This window comes from Papilio xuthus, unplaced genomic scaffold (genome assembly GCF_000836235.2).
Source record: "Papilio xuthus unplaced genomic scaffold, Pxut_1.1 DF824655.1, whole genome shotgun sequence".
NCBI lineage: Eukaryota > Metazoa > Arthropoda > Insecta > Lepidoptera > Papilionidae > Papilio > Papilio xuthus.
This window is the reverse complement of record NW_013533994.1, coordinates 4,481,690-4,501,250: the sequence shown is the minus strand read 5'-3', so window position 1 is coordinate 4,501,250 and position 19,561 is coordinate 4,481,690. Positions and strand designations below refer to the sequence as shown.

At 36.4% G+C, this 19,561-nt stretch overlaps 2 protein-coding genes and 5 non-coding genes across 8 annotated transcripts; 3 read left to right on the top strand and 4 right to left on the bottom strand.

Annotated features, from left to right (window-relative positions):
• Positions 1 to 151: 151 nt before the first annotated feature.
• Ak1 (Adenylate kinase 1) lies at positions 152 to 5,167 on the bottom strand. 2 transcript variants are annotated; one of them, XM_013326012.1, is made up of 5 exons: positions 5,076 to 5,167; positions 1,795 to 1,984; positions 1,439 to 1,587; positions 1,027 to 1,197; positions 152 to 324 (listed from the first exon to the last, which is right to left on the bottom strand). In XM_013326012.1, the coding sequence occupies exons 1-5, from the start codon at positions 5,076 to 5,078 to the stop codon at positions 247 to 249; spliced, it is 591 nt and encodes a 196-aa protein (XP_013181466.1). In that variant the 5' UTR covers positions 5,079 to 5,167; the 3' UTR covers positions 152 to 246. The 2 variants fall into 2 exon arrangements, with proteins under 2 accessions (XP_013181466.1, XP_013181465.1); XM_013326011.1 differs by lacking the exon at positions 5,076 to 5,167 and adding an exon at positions 2,232 to 2,432.
• Positions 5,168 to 7,472: 2,305 nt separating this feature from the next.
• Positions 7,473 to 19,105, bottom strand: LOC106127539 (uncharacterized). The gene is made up of 12 exons (XM_013325635.1): positions 18,713 to 19,105; positions 17,610 to 17,777; positions 17,138 to 17,248; positions 15,752 to 15,894; positions 14,314 to 14,496; positions 9,875 to 10,219; positions 9,470 to 9,600; positions 9,101 to 9,320; positions 8,757 to 8,921; positions 8,347 to 8,476; positions 7,899 to 8,029; positions 7,473 to 7,622 (listed from the first exon to the last, which is right to left on the bottom strand). Exons 1-12 carry the CDS (start codon positions 18,732 to 18,734, stop codon positions 7,503 to 7,505), a joined length of 1,869 nt encoding a protein of 622 aa, XP_013181089.1. The 5' UTR covers positions 18,735 to 19,105; the 3' UTR covers positions 7,473 to 7,502.
• TRNAI-AAU (transfer RNA isoleucine (anticodon AAU)) lies at positions 8,250 to 8,323 on the top strand. Its single transcript has one exon. It is a non-coding gene; the product is annotated as a tRNA-Ile (tRNA).
• Positions 9,691 to 9,764, bottom strand: TRNAI-AAU (transfer RNA isoleucine (anticodon AAU)). The gene has a single exon. It is a non-coding gene; the product is annotated as a tRNA-Ile (tRNA).
• Positions 12,503 to 12,576, top strand: TRNAI-AAU (transfer RNA isoleucine (anticodon AAU)). Its single transcript has one exon. It is a non-coding gene; the product is annotated as a tRNA-Ile (tRNA).
• TRNAI-AAU (transfer RNA isoleucine (anticodon AAU)) lies at positions 13,215 to 13,288 on the top strand. Its single transcript has one exon. It is a non-coding gene; the product is annotated as a tRNA-Ile (tRNA).
• TRNAI-AAU (transfer RNA isoleucine (anticodon AAU)) lies at positions 13,458 to 13,531 on the bottom strand. The gene has a single exon. It is a non-coding gene; the product is annotated as a tRNA-Ile (tRNA).
• Positions 19,106 to 19,561: the final 456 nt, after the last annotated feature.

The window sequence follows — 19,561 nt, the reverse complement described above, 5'->3', positions numbered from 1 at the left end:
AACATTGAATAAAATTAATTAATTAATATGTTTTGTCATGAGTAAAATTTATAGATCGATATGTAGATTCCAGTCACACACACACACACACAGACATTTTCAAAGCTGCAAAATGAATCTAAACAATATTAAATAAAATAAATAACCCAAGTTAACAGAATAAAGAAATAATTTAATGATCAGTAAAGTTATATTAGTTGTAGGTATATGTACAATATTGTGCTAGCTGACTTCAGTCGTGGGAGCTCATTTAGTGGCCACGATGGGATCCAGGATCTTTTGCACCTCGCTGAAGATCTGGTCAACCGTCGCCTCGGCATTTATCTGTAACAATCACTTATGTTTTAAGAACCAAACATATAAGAAATATTAGGAAGAAAATCCGACACTGTGCCGGAGTACTAGCAACACCAGCCTTACTAAAATGTCGATGTTTATGTCCCCTCACTAATCATTCTGACACTTGACTTTATAACGAAAGCGCGTCATTCGCGCCAAAGGATTCTAACTAATAATGTCTAAAAGTAGGCAGGTATAACCAAATCCTCATGACGTGACTTCGACACAAAATGAACAAGAAAGCTAAGTAAAATAATCGATATTGTCTGTTACTGCATTGCGGTTATATTATGTTCATTAGAATAATCGATTTTTGCAATAAAAAGCGCGCTTGAATAATTTTCCTTTAAGACACGACAGGTCTGTAATTGTATTTTATCACGCTCTAAAGTACTTCAAGCTTTACTTCATCATTTTTTACTGCAAGCAAAAAGTATGACGGAAACCCCATACACATGAAATGAATAACCAAGTGAACGTGCCTGTATCAACAAAATAGCATTCACTCACGAGTTTCCAAAAAGCTAACATAATTTTAAACCTTATTTCCTTGCATTTATGGTGCGGTTTCGCTTGATGAAATGGAGTCTGTTTGGGGGTACAAATTTTAAAATATTTTAGTCAGCCGGGCTTCATAGATTTTAACTTAGTCCAGTCAACAGCAACGGTAATGAGTCTGTAACATACCCTCCTCAGTTTGTCTGGATACTGTGCGAGCACGAGGTCGTTGTTGTCGAGGAAAGTTTTGAGGCGCAGTTTGATGGTGTCCTCGTTGTCGTCGGCGCGGCCAGAGCTCGCCGCGCGGCCCAGCAGCCGCTTCGTCAGCGTCTCACACGACGCCTCAAAGTATAGGATCACCTGAAACAATATGTATTGCTATGATAGACTATCGGGCATCTTGCCACGAACAACGTAACAAAATAACAATTACAGCACTAATTTGTAAAGAAGTTAAAGTAAGCAAGCAGTTCACTAGATTTTACGTAATTTTACGTCAATAAAAGTACTTAAAGGTAGTAGCTGCGGCAATTCATTCATTAGATGAAATGCAAAAGATTTCAAAATAAGGATTTGTAAGAGTGGTAGTAAATCTGCTCACGGTAACAGGAGCGATGGTCTTCTCGAAGGCGATGCCCTGCGACTTTTCTCTGGGGTAGCCGTCAATGAGGAAGCCCTTAGAATCAGCGGCGCGCGCCATCATTGCCTCCCGCAGCAGCTCCAGCACAGTCTCATTAGGCACCAGCTCACCTGCAACCGCGCGACGGACCAAATAAAACTATCGTCTTACTCGAACTTGTAGGGGAATTAACTATTGGCTGAGCGAGACAAATTAATTAGCAAAAACCGATTTGCATCATTGCGCCGTTTTTTCCGTTGTTCGATCTGTAATAAAACAGTTATCTTAATTCCATGTACGATTATGGGTCTGGCAGTTAAATATAATTCATCAGTTACCCCGTTCCATGATGGATGTGAGACACTTGGCGCGGTCAGAGCCGCTCTTGACTTCCGCACGCAGCAGGTCACCGGTGGAGAGATGCGTGAAACCATACTTAGCAATGATCCTCTCGCATTGCGTGCCCTTGCCTGATCCTGGACCCCCCAGCACCCATACTATGGGCGTCTTGCTTGTGTCTATTGGTGCCTGGAAGTTCAAACAGAATATTTGATTTATCACCACTGAACGGAGAGAGATACCTGGTTCGAGTAATATAATAACAGAATATGGTTACACTACGAGCTTTGGCAAAATTACTACTTGGAGCTACCCTTATAGTGTAAAAACGTCGAGGAGAAAAAGGCTTGACTGGAATAGTAACTATTGCCTATAAAGACCATCCCAAAATATAACAGTCCTACTAAAAAGTCCGAACTGTAAAACTCCAAATTACCTTGGGTTTGTAGGCAGTACATTTTGGCGACTTGCATTGGAGAGGACAGGGAGGCTTTTTATCTTGTATAGGTTCCTTGCAAGGGTAGCAAGTTTTTTCCAAATCCATTTATTTAACTAAACATTGATTGAGTAAAAAACTTCCCGTTTATTTGTTTACTGTCAATTTTGATGTGACATTCCGACATTTTTGGTATTGAAGTTCATAATTCATGACCAAACTGTTACACACTTAAACATAAACACTTGACATTGGCCCAATCCGTTGAGGGAGAGCCATAAACAAGAAACAGAACAGAACAGACCAAACTGTTAAAGATGACATTTTGAGCAGTCTACAGATTACGGTTTTTTTTCATCAAGCTCTAAGGGGCTCCCATAACAAAGATAACATTCTAGACTAGACTAGATATAGAAAATATCAGAACTTTAAATATATCGTTGGAAGTAGCCATAAGAAGAGTCAGATAGATTTCGTGAAAGGTGACAGAGGAGATGAAAGATATATTCGATTTTGTGGATGAAAGTTTTTTGTACCCACTCCACATAGAAAGGGATAAACAGAGGTTATGTAAAAGCTCATTGACTTAGCTCAGTAATTAATTAATATTCTCTAGTGTCTCCTTTGCCAACAGTCAGCCATGTTGAACGTCTGATTGCCAAATGACGCTGGACAAGGCCGTGAACTCAACTAAACCTACTAATGATACTATAACTAACTTTTGTTTTTAGTTATGTTTTGTCATTTGGTTTTTTGTCTATGCACGGTTTGGTAAACTGAATCACTAATCGAGAGAAGACATCGCTTATTAATAAAAACTAGCGTACTAGAATTACTTCCTAACATGAAATTATGTCGCATTTTAGATTTTAAGAATATCTTCACCTTTTAGCAAGACATCATTATGGTGAGCTTTTGTTGTTAAAATTAGATAAATTATACAAGAGAGCTATTGATAATAATAGCTCTCCGTTCGTTAGCTCTAATGTTTTAAAGTCACAAAAAATCAAATGCGTCGAACAGACAGACTTTGAGGACAAGGTGAAAGACGTTAGAATTGAGTCAGCGGCGTATGAAAAAAGTTTTTATCTTATTTTATTTCACAAGCGATGATTTAAGAATTGCGTGTACTTTTTGTTTTTTTTTAATCATCAAAATCTATTACTACTATCCTTATATCTTATCTACTTATTTAGATTTTATTGTTTACTAGCTGTCGCCCGCGACACCGTGTGCGCGGGATAAAAAAAAACTTAATTTGTATCCTATATATTCTTACAGCATATATTCTACATTTGTGTCAAAATTAAGCAAGATCCATGCAGCCGTTCTGGAGATATGTTCAAACAAACATCCATCCATCTAAACATTCGCATTTATTATATTAGTAAGATAAACCATCACATTCATAAAATGTTTTATACCAACATACCTCTAAACAGTTCCGTTGTAATTCGAATTCAACCAAAGCGAACACAATTAATAGAAAACAAAACAATTTAGATAATAAAAAGCTCTCGATGTAAGTTATCTGTTTCATCGAAATCCGAACACCGAAGGTTACAAGAATTAATGTTGGTATTCTGTGCCAAAAACCGAGGCGATGTATACACACGAGCTAGCACAAACACACTGGAAGATTTTCAAGATTTTATATGTATCATGTATTGCGTCAAATACTACTGTTAATGTTAATTCTTTTTATAGATTAACTAGCTGTTGCAGGCGACTGCGTCCGTAGGATTAAAAAAAAAACTTAATTAGTAGCCTATGTGTTTTTTCCAGACTACGTTCTACGCCTATGCCATCGATCCATCCATCTAAACTTTCGAATTTATAATGTTGGTTAGATGATAATAATTAACGTTTTCGAAATTGCTTTGGTTTAAATTGAAAGAAGGTGAATTAAATATTACGTTGTTTAATTTGAAAAACAAAATATAAACATTTTGAATGTCTTTTTTATTCATTGGAAAATTTTTGTTCACGTTCAAGCTTGCGAAATAATTTAGAAAATATGTTATAAAAGTAATTGTTTCGTTCGGTGACCTATATTTATGTACGAAGAGATCTATCACCAAGGTCATTTTTAGATTTACAGATGTAAACATAACCTCTCTTTTTTGTTGAAAGAGACTGACAAAGATGGCGTGTTTTATACAACTGTTTGACCATTAGAAACTCACAATATTACATCAATATTAATATGCGATTTTTCTGTAAAATAATAAAAATAATAGCCCTGTTTTATTGCAATCGACGTTATCACAACTTATTCAAATCACATTTCAAGATAATGGTAATTCAAACAATGGACGGCCAATAATATAACAACATGTTATCAATAGCATCTGAATTTTGATTGTTTTTGCCTTTCATTGCAGTTGTGAAAAGATTAATGTTGCTATAACCTTAAAAATGAGATTTTTGGCGCGGAATCTTCGTAAGGTACAACACTATTTTTATTAAAATGACAGCAGTAGTATTTGAATGCCATTTTTATATTTATTATTCATTGTTCTATAGAGAAAATTATATTCGCAAAGTTATAAGTGGGTACAGTTATAACTGTTACTATAATGTTTTTACTCCATTTTTATTTGTGCGTTACGCAACTTTAAATTTACGAACACCAAATTCATTATAAATGACTCGGTTCTTGACGAAAAATCAGCTAAATATAATTTCTATTATTATCTCACTGTGACGTAACATTGAAACCAAAAATCTTGAGCATCTACACGCATCTCTTTGACATTTTTTACTAATTTTGAATTAAAATCATAACAGAAATAATTTAAAAATGAAACTGCATTTTATAAATCAAAAACAATGTGTACTCACCATTCTATTTGAAATCTAGCGATAATAGAAAATATGAAACGTAACACGCGATCCACCACCGACTAACGCAAATTCTACGGACCGACTGCGGCCTGCGGGTATGATTTGATTGTAGTTCGGTCAAGGTCACGAAAATTGTGCCAACCAATAGCGTAGTTGCGACCTCTGACAGCGCGGGAAAGTCATAGGGTTGTGGCGGGAAAAATAATAGCTACATTATTATAGTCCATGGCTATTGATTTGACATTGGTTATATAATCTACAAAAACATGGTGAAAACATCACTGCAACATAACATTTTGATTTTATACAGTAACTGAAATGTACTTACGTACTCAAAAGTGCCTTCATGACCAAGATTTAAAAAAAAACTGCAGACGAGCTTCGAATAGATGCCAGCTTTGCTCTTCTTATAGATTAAAATAAAAAAATTCTTTTGTGTATAAAAGGTGCTTTTTATTAATATAATAAATAAATTCTACAGATAAATAAGTGATTTAAATCTAGTACCACATAACATTACATGATTTTTATATTAAAAGTATATAATAACTTTTTAATCTTAAAAGTTTAAATAAAACCTATACAAACAGTTACTACATAGAACTGATAATATTAAATAAAAAAATGTAACTATGAGTCGAACTAAAAAAAGAAACAACAGCTGAGATAGGATTACACGTACGTTTTTTTTTTTACGTTTTATAAGCTAGCGCTTGACCACGATCCCACCTGGTGAAGTGGAGATTTGGTAGAAAGATGGTACGCGCTAGCTTAGTAAGTGCCTATTCACTCTACTTTTGAAGGTCCCAATATCATATTTGGATGGAAAAACAGAGGCTGGCAACTTGTTCCAATCCTTTGCGGTACGCACAATGAACGATGCTTCGAAAAACGTACGTTCAGATATGTTCAAATCCTAGTAAAATTATTTTGTTTAATGATACATTTATCTGTAAACATAAAATTGAGAATTGTTGCAAAAATTAAAAATTACTTTAAAAACAAAAATAAATGTATTTTTTAAAATAATTCTATATAAAATATAGTTAACACATACGTTTTAGGATTTTTTTTATCGACTACGGTTTCACAGCACTTGCTAGAGCATTAAACGTGGGTTTTCACTGTGGAAACTATTAAATATAAATAAATTTTGTTGTTGTGAAAATATTACTAAATCTAAAAATTGTTGACTAAGTACTGTATCTAAAGTCTAAGTTGGCCCCGATTTTGTGACAGTATAACATCTATGTGATACTATTTTTAATTAATTTATATTCCTTATATTATTTCATAATTTTTTTAAATATTCTTAAAATATACTTTTTTTATCTACGTGTTGTGTTAACATGTATATTAAAATATTTTTTTAATTATTATATTTACGTTCCGTTTTATAAAAAATTTAACCTGAAATCGTATACAAATTTACATTTGGACTTGTGGACATCGATTTAAGGTTAACAGACATTTGTCAACTTCGCCAACCTATCACTGCTCCGCCACCTCGCCATTTGAGCGACACAAAAGATATGTCTATCCCTCTTGCACGAATTGAAGCACGCATGATGCATTGCATTGACGAGGCGTCCACTTGCCATCGACCCAAACGTCACAGATATGGAAAATACGTGATAACCTTAAATTTTTAAATTACCAATATTTTTTATATCTTTTATATCAAGTAATAGAAATTTATCCAAATGATGTCGACCTAAAATACCACATTGTGTTAAGGCACTTGACTTTTGTGTGCGTATTTAATTTTTATTAATCATTAATTACAGTTAACTTTATATACATAATATAGATTATAACAATAATTTTGTGAATTTAATATAACTACAATACATGTTTGAGGATTATATGTTTAAATATTTTTTTTCTTTCGTAACAAACTAATTTAAATATAAATTAATCTAAAACTACAGTGTACTTAAACATATTTCATTAAAACTATTATTTTAGGCACATATCACGTTATCTCATTGTTCAACAATTTGATTTCAGGTACGTTTAATATATTAATTATTGAACATTCAATTGAATTTATCATGTTGACTAGAAACTATACAAGCAGTTATTTTTACATTTATGAATATAATAGATTCTTTGAGATGAAATTTCAGAGTGTTCGTATATTTAGATTTTTAATTTTTATTCTTTGCCAAATAATTTAATTATCTGTCCAAGTTTTTGCAAATTTATAAAATTTCAAAACGATTAAATGTGGCGTTGCCATCAAACCAGCAACATCTCAGAGACTGCTGTAATTTTACTAAATAAATATGTTTTTTATGTACCGATATCCTTTTTATAATCAAAACTCATAAGTGCAAACTTTTAGTTGAACATCAGAACTTTTTATTATATTTTCTTATTTTATAGGTTATCTTTTTTTTGTAGTTTTATTACACCGTTTGTTCAAATGTGATTTGCAAGAGAAACGTCTCCAGTATTCTGCTGGTACAATCTCTTGACGTCGTCGTGTGTCATTTGCGAGATTGTCGGAATCCGATTTACGTTATTTATAATCGGTTTCACCTGTAATAATAAATCAAATCACAAATCAAGTCCTCCATAACCTAAAAATGTTGACAGCTAACCTCTAAATGATTTACTTAAAGCAATTAAATTAAAACAACAAGGTAATAATGTTTTTGGACGACATGTGGGAGACGAGGAAACATTCTAGTACAATAGGAGAGTACTCTAAACCAAACACTAACTAGTGCCAGTGATTCATAACAGTCCAGGTTAGTGCTACTTACTGTACTGGCATAATTGAAATCAGGTTTACATGGTTTACTAGCGAATAACCTTATTATTAGCGATCGCGCCAAAGCCGTTGGCAATGGTGCCGTTGTGCAGGACGCCGTTGTGTGCGTGACTCGCGCCGTTGGCGACACCATTGGTGCGCGTCGGGCCACGATGGGGTACTGATGTTTCCTCTAAAAAAATATTCATACTTAGTTAGGTTATGTTGTCAAAAACAATATTTTGAGTTGTAAAGATGCTTATGAAAGATTCAAATTTACTAATATAATGAAAAAAATTGATAGAGCTAGATAACTTACTAGAAATTGGTTATACACTATCCACTAACTACGCAAATTTATATATATATATATATTTTCATGATATGCAAACTTTCAGCTGAAGAGTTCAACCGGCCCATTAGCTCAGTTGGTTAGAGCGTCGTGCTAATAACGCGAAGGTCGCGGGTTCGATCCCCTCATGGGCCAATTCTTTTTGTTAATGTATTCACCTAGCTGATGTGTGATGGTATCATGATTGTTCTGTGGCATGGCAGCCAGTGCCTCTGCCTTCTCCATCTCTTCTAGCAGTACTCGTGTGAACTCTTCCTGTACTTCTGTAGAATCCGTGTCACCGTCCACCTGATTATAATTTCAAATCAAAATTTAAAGTTAGAAAAAATAAATGTAAAATAAAATAAAATTATGTCATTTATTTTATCAGAAATATCGTAATTACTTAATATTTGATAAATTGAAATGAAATTATATAGTGTGAATGGAAATAAACGTAATAGTAAGTGTCAGTTTTCGTAAATATGTAATTAACTTCAAAGATAAAAGCAATCCCTTTCGTGAGTTATTTAGCAATGGAACATCTTTTGTCTCTACCAAGTTTATGATTGGAAAAAGTTTGTCTTACGATAACAAGCCTGTGCTGCTGGTCAAGAGTCTTGAGCATAGGCAGGCTGAGCTCGCGGAACACCTCCAGGCGACGGCGGAAAGCGGCCACGGAATCGTCGCGCCGACCCCGGCCCAGCTGCAGCTTCGAGCAGTCCACCAACACCATGCGAGGTGATATCTTGAACTAATAACAAGACATTTGTGAACATGACAAAGTAGATTAAGAAATGAGTCCAATTTAGGTTAACTAGCTCTAAGCGAATTTCTTAAGTAATGTAATTATGAGTCGAAAAGGTTTGTAATCTGACAAAAAAATTAAATAAAGTTTAGGTCTTGACAGTTCTACAATTGACACAATCTCACCTCTTTCTCGAACACATCCAGCTGCTGTAAGTCCCGTGGGTACCCATCCAACACGAGGCCATGTCCAGTGCGCGCAGCGTCGCTGATCGCAGCGCGCACCAGCCGACCCACCAGCTCGTTGTTGACCAGCTCGCCGCCGGACACCGCCGCGCGGCACAGCGCACCGTCCGACGCCGCCCCGCCGCCCGACTCCGCCAGCGAACGGAGACGTTGGCCTAAGCTACAGACGCACAACAATAGTATTAAGTTTGTAATGTAAAAACATTGTTGAATGTTTGACGCCAAAAGCAAACTTAGTTGCAGGAATTTTCTCATTGATATACCGAGATTACTTGATTTTAATCTAAATACATCTTAGTATTCCAGTACCTGTAGTGTGTCCACCCGTTTACTTGAGCGACGGCGCGCTGGCAGAGCGCGGCCTTGTTGCTGCCGGGTCCGCCCACCACACACACGACGCACGCGCGCGTCGCCGCACCGCGCACACGGATCACCTTCGCCTTGAATAACAACAATCTAAAGTAAGATTGGAAAAAATGTGTACATGCAATCATTTTAACTTCATATCATGTTTTAAAAAAAAAATAAGTTGGCCCATGAGGGGATCGAACCCGCGACCTTCGCGTTATTAGCACGACGCTCTAACCAACTGAGCTAATGGGCCATGTGGTAGATGAAAATAATTTTCCTATAATGTGAATCCGCTATAGATTAACACATAACTACATGCATACTATAATTCTAAATGGTAGCCTAAGTCTAAGTTTGCGTTACCTTTGGACTAACCATCCTTCCGACATTTCCATTGACAGGCAAGACGACAGGAACTGCTGCCGGTAGAGGTTCGTCAACCACCACAGGCTCGTGGCGACTCCTGCTATCGGGGCCTTGCCTGCCCCCTTCAGGATATTGCCTGCTGCTATCAGGACCGTGACTCCTGACGCTCCGGCCTCTTATTCCCACGGGCGCCGGCTCTACGCCGACTATTTCTCCCGGTATTCCATGAGCCCCTACACCACTGACGCCGTTAATGTTCTCGTCTTCCGCAGTGCCCAGGATCTGCAGTACAGCAGCTCGGAAATCCTTGTACACTTCCTCGGGATTTCTTTCGCCGTTCACCTAAAATAAAACAATATACAACATCTAAATGACTAGGAAGTAAAAATCAGATTTGAAAAATGTTCGTTATTTATAATAACATAGATTAGATTAAACAAAACTCACGAGAAACGCACGTCGCCTGATGAAAAAAACATAACAAAAGTTGATACTCTATAAAAGTGTTCAATTATGAAAAGTTTAATTATAGTGTAACGAAATTGCATAAGAAATTAGAGCTAGCACGCCACCCGGCCATCTGGACGAACTCAAAAATTCATAAAACGACTTGTAACTGATGACTGCTGAGTCGTGTAACTTTTGTTTTATTTATTCATCAGCGAATATCGCCAGCTGACTTTATTTCGGTCAGTTCAGTTTCTCTATAATTTAGTGACACACTTTCTTAATTTGTACTTACAATTTTAATACTTTAACTAACTAAAACATTTTTGTAGGTCTGTTATTTCATGTGTTAAACGGACCACAATCTATATGCTAAGTTTTGTCTATTAAAACATTTTTACACGTGTCTAAAAACTTCTATCAAAAACAACTGAAACTTCGTACACCATTTATTCATTAAACTTTTAATACTACATATATCACAGCTGCAAACTCACACGACAAGGGCTAATGTTACGTCACACATTTATATAGCTTTGTTCATCATCATCAGCTCACTATACGTCCCCACCGAGGGGCTCGGAGCCTACCCTAAGTTGAGGGTGATTAGGCAATAGTCAACCACGCTGGCCAAGTGCGGGTTGGTTGACTTCACACATATCTTTATATTACTTCTCAGATATGTGCAGGTTGCATTTCGATGTTTTCCTTCGCCTTAAGAACGTCGGATAAATGTACATATGTAAATTGGAAATCAAAAAACACATTGGTACATGGCGGGATTCGAACCCAGGACCTGCAGATTGCAAGTCAAGTGCTTGACCACTGAGCCACCGACCGACAGCTTTGTTATTTACATAAAATCATTAAAATGACGCTGCTGTGTCCGCATTTTGTTCGTTAATCAGCTTACAAATTTTTTCATTATACTTACCGTGGGTTTCCGAGTTCAAAATCTCCGTTTAAAACATATTATGATATCTGTGTTGTCAAAGACAATGACAGGGATGACAATATGTCTTATACAAAAGTTTTGATGTCTGAAACCTACGGTTAATAGTTCCTTTGGTTATATTGATCGTATCTGACTGTAATCTGAAAATCATTATCTTATAAATGTCTTTGATATGTATCTACGAGTATGTGTCAAAATTTTATAACAGAAGGAGGCAAACGAGCAGCGGGAACACCGAGATGTTTAACGACGCCCATGGACATCAGCAATACCAGAGGAACCGCAGATGCGTTGCCGGACTTTGAGATGGTGATACGCTCGCTTCATGAAGAACCCAACGTTAATTGTTAAGGGAAAAAACGTGTCCTAATACAACAAAAAAACTGCATATGTGATACTTTCTCATGTAGACACTATCAATATTTGGGCCCTGTAGAATTAACAAAAAAAAATAGTCTAGACCTGGGTTTATGAGACCAAAATATCCCAAACACTTTGTTATAAGATAATGACAGTGCCAACGATGTGTTTTAAACGGATATTTTGGTGCTAGAAACTCATAGTGAGTGCTACAATAACACTGGTCACTTTCAACATTGACTTTAGACATCGGCGTTTGTTTATGACAGGTGACATTGTACGTTGACCGTCGGCCGGCGATCGATGCGACGCGTCGCGGCGAAACTTCTACAACTAATTTATTGATGGACATCGATTTGTCAACCACACCAAGTACTTCCGTCTCCATATATAATAACTTAAATAATATTATTATCCTAAAAGAAGGCTATATAAGTGTGTTCCCATTGTCGTTCATGTACAGTAACAATGTTGGCATCTCTTTAATTCTGTTTGAAAGAAAGAGAAATGAATATACGGGAATCATGACAGTTGTAACTTGCTATACAACAAATATGCTGACGATCCACTAAAAGAGGCTGTGAACGCGTTTAACGTCACTAACCGTGGGTTTCTGGGACCGAAATCCCTGTTTAAAACATATCGTCATCCCTTTCATCTTCGATATGTTTGAGATAACAATATGTTTTAAACGGGGATTTTGGTCTCAGAAACTCACGATAACTCTACTTCTATGGTCACTTTAATACGCAAAATTCAATTAATACCAAATCAGAAGTAATGGATAGAAATGTTGAATCGACTCATGTTTGATATCAAAATTAAAAAAATATAAATATAACTTTCTAGCAAAGAAATCATACGGCCCATTAGCTCAGTTGGTTAGAGCGTCGTGCTAATAACGCGAAGGTCGCGGGTTCGATCCCCTCATGGGCCAATATTTTACTAAAGACGAAATGAATTTTTTTAACCTACATTAACGCTTCAAGCTATTGGTTGTCCGATTTTAAATGCACTAGGCATGTTATAAACTGACAACAAATAAAATTACGAATTGTTTACGATTGGACGAGTCAAATTGTTTAACTTATTATTATAAAACGAGTTAATATAATTTTAAAAATAATATGTTAGAAAAACTAAAAGAATAGTTGCATGCGAACGCTATGTCCCTTTAGCCTGAAGAAATTGTTAGTTAACCGTTCTAGTTGTGCATATTTTATAAGAAAACTATCGGCTTACCGCCCTCCAAAGTTGTCGTAATTACATAAGCAAGGCTTAATATGAATACTTCATTGTTTCGTAGACTAATATTTATTGATGGAAATTCAAATAAACGGTTTGTTACGTTACAGAAAATAAAGTAAAATTCGTATTAAGTTAAAGAAATAAATAAGATAGAATAACAAAGATATGGTCCTTTGTTTTTAGAGATAGTGACCATAGGTAAATGAAAAATTTATGTAGGTATTTGAAAAAATATACTACTTGAAGCACATTAGGTTATAGCAAATGCTAAATTCGTTATAGCTTTAGATTTTTGTATTCTACTGTCTTTATATAAGACTATTAACCGGCCCATTAGCTCAGTTGGTTAGAGCGTCGTGCTAATAACGCGAAGGTCGCGGGTTCGATCCCCTCATGGGCCAATAGTACATTTTTGCTCAGTGGCAGAGTATTTTTGCTAATTCTAAGGTAGAGCAACTTGATGAAATTGTCGCGGACCCAAAACCTACAGATACAAAATTAAACAATCCAACAAACCCAACTACATAATCAAATGTATAATATGTGGTAGTTTAGACAAAAAACGTATTGTGGCCCATGAGGGGATCGAACCCGCGACCTTCGCGTTATTAGCACGACGCTCTAACCAACTGAGCTAATGGGCCGGTTGATAGATAGAGATAATTTTTATATTCTACAAAAAAAACCACTTGTGGTATATTTATTGACTTTGATTAAAGCATTAAATTGAGTATTAAGGACCATAAATGATAACGCTTTGACGTCACTCTTATTAAATGCCAACATAGAGTGCAGATAACATTATTGATTAAAAAAAAGAAAATTGCGCGCGAAATGTATTAATAAAACGCTCATCGATATCCGCTTTGGTATTACGTTCACGAATAAACGCAGCTAAGTTTGTATTTAGAATGTAGTTTATAGAATAAAAAGTTCCTAATTCAAACATAACCAATCAACGGTCTTCTGACATCAATTCCTTTTGTTTTTTTTTTCATTTAAGCTTCATCTGCAGTCTTTAAAACTTTAAGCCAATGTAAGAAAAGAGTAATTTTCAGAATTATTTCTTCGTCAAGAAACTTCTATTATGGCCTTAATGGGCCTTAAATGTTTCATGATGGTAGCCCTTTTAAGCCTACTTCTGTGGACACATTTAGATACTTTAGTAATTTACCAATTTTAAACTAAGACTGTAAGGGTAGATCTAAAAAAATAATGGATTGCATTAATAACTTGAAAAAACGGTGAAGACGTGTGGTAGAAAAGCGTGGAAGAGGAAAACATTTTATACTTGTACGTTTCCAAAATTTCATACTAAATATGAGGACAACAAAAAATGAATAAATGATTGAATTCACATATTAACAGGTTGACCACATTGATGATGTTTTACACGCTAAAATGACGTTACGAAATTACCACTGACCACAATAAGCATGCCGGTGTGATCAAAATAGTCGGCAACGGGCACCACGTGTCTGTAAAAGTGGGCGAGCTCCATACGCGCCAAGCTGAGCACGACGTGCCCGAGCCGCGCGCCGTATTCGATCTGTCGCTCTAGCACGCGCTGTCGCCAGCTAACCACCACCGCGCCGCTCACTGTCTGGATCTGAGAACAAGGACGGAGGTTGATAGAGTCATTGGTACAGACAGATAATTGATACATTAGTTGGATCCAGTTGTGTAGTCTTAAAGAAGTCACGAAAGAAATACGCCAAATTGACATCGGCCAAGTGGCTAATATTGTGAAATAACAATTCTAATATATATTTTATTTACTTTCTAAAAATGTTGCAATATTTTTAACCGATTTTTAGAAAAGAACATAATTTCGAAATAACTCAATTTCCGGTTTTTGTAAAATCGTTTTGATATTTAATTTAGAAAATTACGGTTAAGCCACCACCAAATTACATTGTTAGGTTAACAAAAACTTTTGTACAGTTCCTTAGCACGATGACAGGTACATTAATCCTTCAAAATCTTTCAATAGTTGATTCGTACTCCATTGTTGATCGATTCGTGAAAGAGCTGACAAAAATCGGTAGCAGTATGTCAAGGGCGGGGTACGCACAGCGTAAAGGCGTAGTTTCATTAGTTGATAACTCGGTTGTTATGGCATGCGGGAAATTCACGCTTACGGGCTAACGACTAATGAAAGCACGCGATGTGCGGGGACTCAGTTGACGAGTATAATGCACGCTAAGGAACAGAAAGGACTATCGTCAAACGCATGCGGCCGCTAACGACTAATGAAAACGGTTTTCGCAAGCAAATGCTACGGGATACGTGAACAAGAAATGTCTCGCACCACGCATGCAAAAGACCGAGTTTCCGAGTAATGAAACAGCGCCCTTACTTTTAATAATTCTGACGGTCATGTTGCTACAGTTGTTTAAAACGATAATATTGTTCTAAACCTTATCGATATTGAGGACATTTGAATGCTTACAAATATTTCATTTTGTTCATTGAAATAATAAATGGTAGAAAGAAACAACACTAGACAGGTCAGTTTTGGATTAGGACAACTTACAACAACTGTTGTAACGCGCTCTACATTGTATTGCTTCAATCGGCAATAGTGTTCTACGTTTCATCTGATAACTGAGGAGTAAAAAACCCTATTCCTTCCTCCTTTTCCATTTTTTGCTAATAAAATATAAGGCAATATCGGATGGATGTAGAGGATATTCTTGGTAATCCTCTGCTCTATCAATTAAAGAAAACGTTACTCATCTGCGGTTCATTAGCTTGTTACAAATGCCAATAGGCTTACTATCAGGATACAGGCTCTCTTAGCGCTTCCACATCAGAAATCAATGTTAAAATCCACCATATTAAAGTAAATAAGACATTATTACCTTGTCTGTATACTCAGCGAGGTCGCGCATAGAGCGCGGGTAACCGGAAACGAGGTAGGCGCCAGCGGCGGGGGCCATCTTCATCTCCAGCATGAGCACCTCTGTCACAGTACGACTCGACAGCGAACCAAAGTCCTGCATATCTAATGATAACAAGTGTCGTTAAAATAACCTAATGGTGATGCCTTTTACGATGATGAACTTTGGATGAAAATTTTGCTTACAATTTCCCTGAACCGTTGATTTTATTCTAGTTTTCCTGCAAAAAGTAGTCCGGGAACTTCTTTCGTTACGCATATATTACATTGCATTACAATGACTTGTCTTTAAATCATCGAAAGTTTGTATAATTTACAAATATGCCTGTGTCAAAGGTCGGCATGTCACGGCCTACAAATAAGAAAGTGAGGTCGATCCTCGAATGGAGACATGGTCTCAGCTGGTACTTCCCACGAGCCCTCTTCTAATCGTGCAATTGAACACTTTGGTTCTATTATACCCTCCCCTTTCCTCCCTGCTTTCACCCCTACCACCGGGCCCCTGCTAACGTAGTACCAATTGAATTAGCCTTATCTATTATTTGATACGGCAGCTTTATGATGCTTTTAATTCATTGCTTTGCGTAAAAGAGAGTGTTAAAAGAAATTAAAAAAAGTTAAAATTTTTGTATAAATAAATGAAAGTTGCGTTCATTGTTTGCAATAAGAAATTGCCAATCAAGTTGTACATTTGATTGGCAATTTTTATTGACTCAAGATTGACAAATAAAAGAATAACTTCAAGCCGCGAAAACTCTACGCAAATAAAGCATGGAATTGCCAATAAGAATTGTCAACATAATTTGCATTTGTGTTGACAAGTTTACAATGATTATTTGTATATCATAAAGTAAATATATTTTTTCACGGTAATCGTCCCATGAGTTGTTGACTATGGTTCGTGGTAGAGACACATCGATCGTTTGACGACATTGTACCTCGCCATTGGCAATGACCAGTGGTGCTACGATTATACATTTATGTTATCATGCACAAGCACTTATTACATCCTGATGGAAAATAAAATATACTAACTTTTTGTTTTATTAGTTTTACATAACTTATTATCATATCATTGAACTAAGCCAAAAAGCAGACCCGAAGAACAGAATATTTCTCGCAAAACACTTGAATAAAAGTCAGTCTTTTCTCTATAAAAGTTTCAGAGATGACTCGTAAGCCTTAATAGAGAGAGAAAGAAATAATAATTGCTTAAATAATTGTCAGAATCCTAGCTGCGTCTCTTTCTTTAATAAGGCCGTGGTACTTCCTTACTACTTTACTTTTCCTTTAGTTTCTTCCTTGGTAAAGACCAATACTCAGGGACATATAATTAGTGTATGCTCACCGTTCCCGATGGCGTACTGCTGCAGCAGGTCGGTCATGTTGACGTGCACGAGGCCGCGCCTCTCCTGCGCCAGAGTGTCGCAGTGCGTCACCTTGCCACTGCCAGGCCCTCCTGGTCATCACACCACTTATACACTGTCAACTTATACTACGATATACGGCTGCTAAAGCTCCAAAGGAAACGATAGACCATAGATTAGCCCGTTGAATCGGACTTGGGAATTACCACGTTGACGCAAGGACTGTCAGCAATCTTACCATCTTCGCATCAATACATCAAGCATGGCAGGTTGTTACCAAAGACAATTTTCTAGTATTTAGTTTATCACTTGCAACAATACTCTCATACTCAACATCTTAGATAAAGCGCCGGATAAGTCGATGACTTTTACTGTTATTCTTGAATCTTTTTCATTAAATTAATTATTGTAAAAACTAAGAGTCCCTAATGGCCAGAAAGAAGTATACCTTACCAAGTACGAATATGACGGGCACGGTGGGGGGCTCGAATTTGACATGGCTGGAGTTCTGCATGGGGAAGGCGGCGGCGGGCGGCGTGGCGCGGCCCCACGCGCTCTCGCGCCCCCTACGCGACCCCCCGTAGCTCTCTGTCTCTCTGTCCTGCTCCTCATTGTTTTGTTCTAAATATCATTGTTTATTATGGTTTTTGACAGTGGACAGCCAAGAAATTTTATTATGATAAGGACTTTATGTATTATACTTAGCACATAAATATCCCCATAGACTCTATGGCTAATTTAATCTACCGTTATATAGTTGGTTAACTTCAAATATGTATGTGTGTGTAAAAAAGGATATTTGCAAGATAAATAAATATATTATTTAAATTTAATTTATATCACCGATGTGTAAATGTGCATATGGAATTCTTAAACACATTGGTACATGAAGGAAATCGAACCTAGGACCAGTTGATTACTTGAGTGCTTACACTACTGCAGCAATAAATACATTGTAGAGTTCGTAGTTGTTTTTAATGTGTTCCATAACAACTGATTGGGGTAAAATCGTTTAATAAATAATCGGTGGAAGCGCTTTATGATATTAAATTGTGCTGTAACTAATTATGATGTATTTGTTAGTATTATTTTGTTACTTTGACAACAATTCAAAAGTCGAATACTTAATTGTAATTTTTCTACTATATACAAACACAGAATCTTGTGTGCTTTCTTAAGAGTTCAAGTATTTCGAGGGTACACACGGCTAGTGAGCGATGGGTTTCCATAAACCGTTTCTTCTCCTGGGATTATAATTATCCTGTGCTTATTTCATCTAACCGGGAGGTATGAATGAGCATGAATACTAGGGGAAGTTTTGATGTAAATATTCTTAGTAAAATTATCTTATATATAAAATTCTCGTGTCACAATTTTCGTTCCCATACTCCTCCGAAACGGCTTGACCGATTTCCATGAAATTTTGTGATCATATTGAGTAGGTCTGGACAGCTAGTTCCTTTATAAAAGAAATGTAAGGTGATAAGAACTTTTAGGATGTGTTTCGACGGTTCTGTTTGGTTGCGGGTTTGCGTGTATTATGTTTGTTTACTCACCAGTGTCTAAACAGATGCCCATATTCCATGAAGATGCAATTTATGTACCGTACTCTCAGTTAGATAAATATATAGTCCCTGTATACTAATGTAGGTAATGCGTTGGCACTTATTTATATAAATATATATGTATCAAAAAGTGTCTGTACACGCGGGTATTCACACGCTGTCACTTATAATTGTTCATCGATTAAAGGACGCGACCTTCGGCAAAGCTCCGAAACAAAGTATAAATAATACATAAAACTCAACTAAATCGATATAAATTAACTCATCTTAGATGATCTGAGACTGGTGATGATTTGTCTAATTATTCGAAAGTAGTGACGCCGCGAAAGCATTTCTGCTAGCGGTTGTGATCGAGCCAGCATCGCGGGACGTCCGCTCCCTGCTGACTCCGGCATACGACTGAATGTTGGAGCTTTCTTTTTTAAATACAACTTATAAAAATATGGTTGACCCACTCTGACGTATGTGATAAACGACACATGAGAGAGATGGAAAACCGATTGAATATTTAAAGCGACAACCCCCTGAATGAATCCACCGCGTGGGCAATTATTGTATCAAATGCAAGGGTCATGCAAGACACATTTGACTAATTGTGTTTACTGGGTACACCACAGTTAACTCGTGACGTTAAACTTCTCAATATTCCATTTTTTCCACCAGTCGTTCTGAGGACAGCGAATTTATTATTCAGTTAATTTGACGTACCAATAATTGATATGTTTGAAGGAGTTTCCAGTTCCCAGAAATAATGACTCACTGTTCGTGTAATTGTGACAAATCTATACGAATTATGACATACTATTTTATTTATTTGTTCAATACGTTTAGAAATATGAC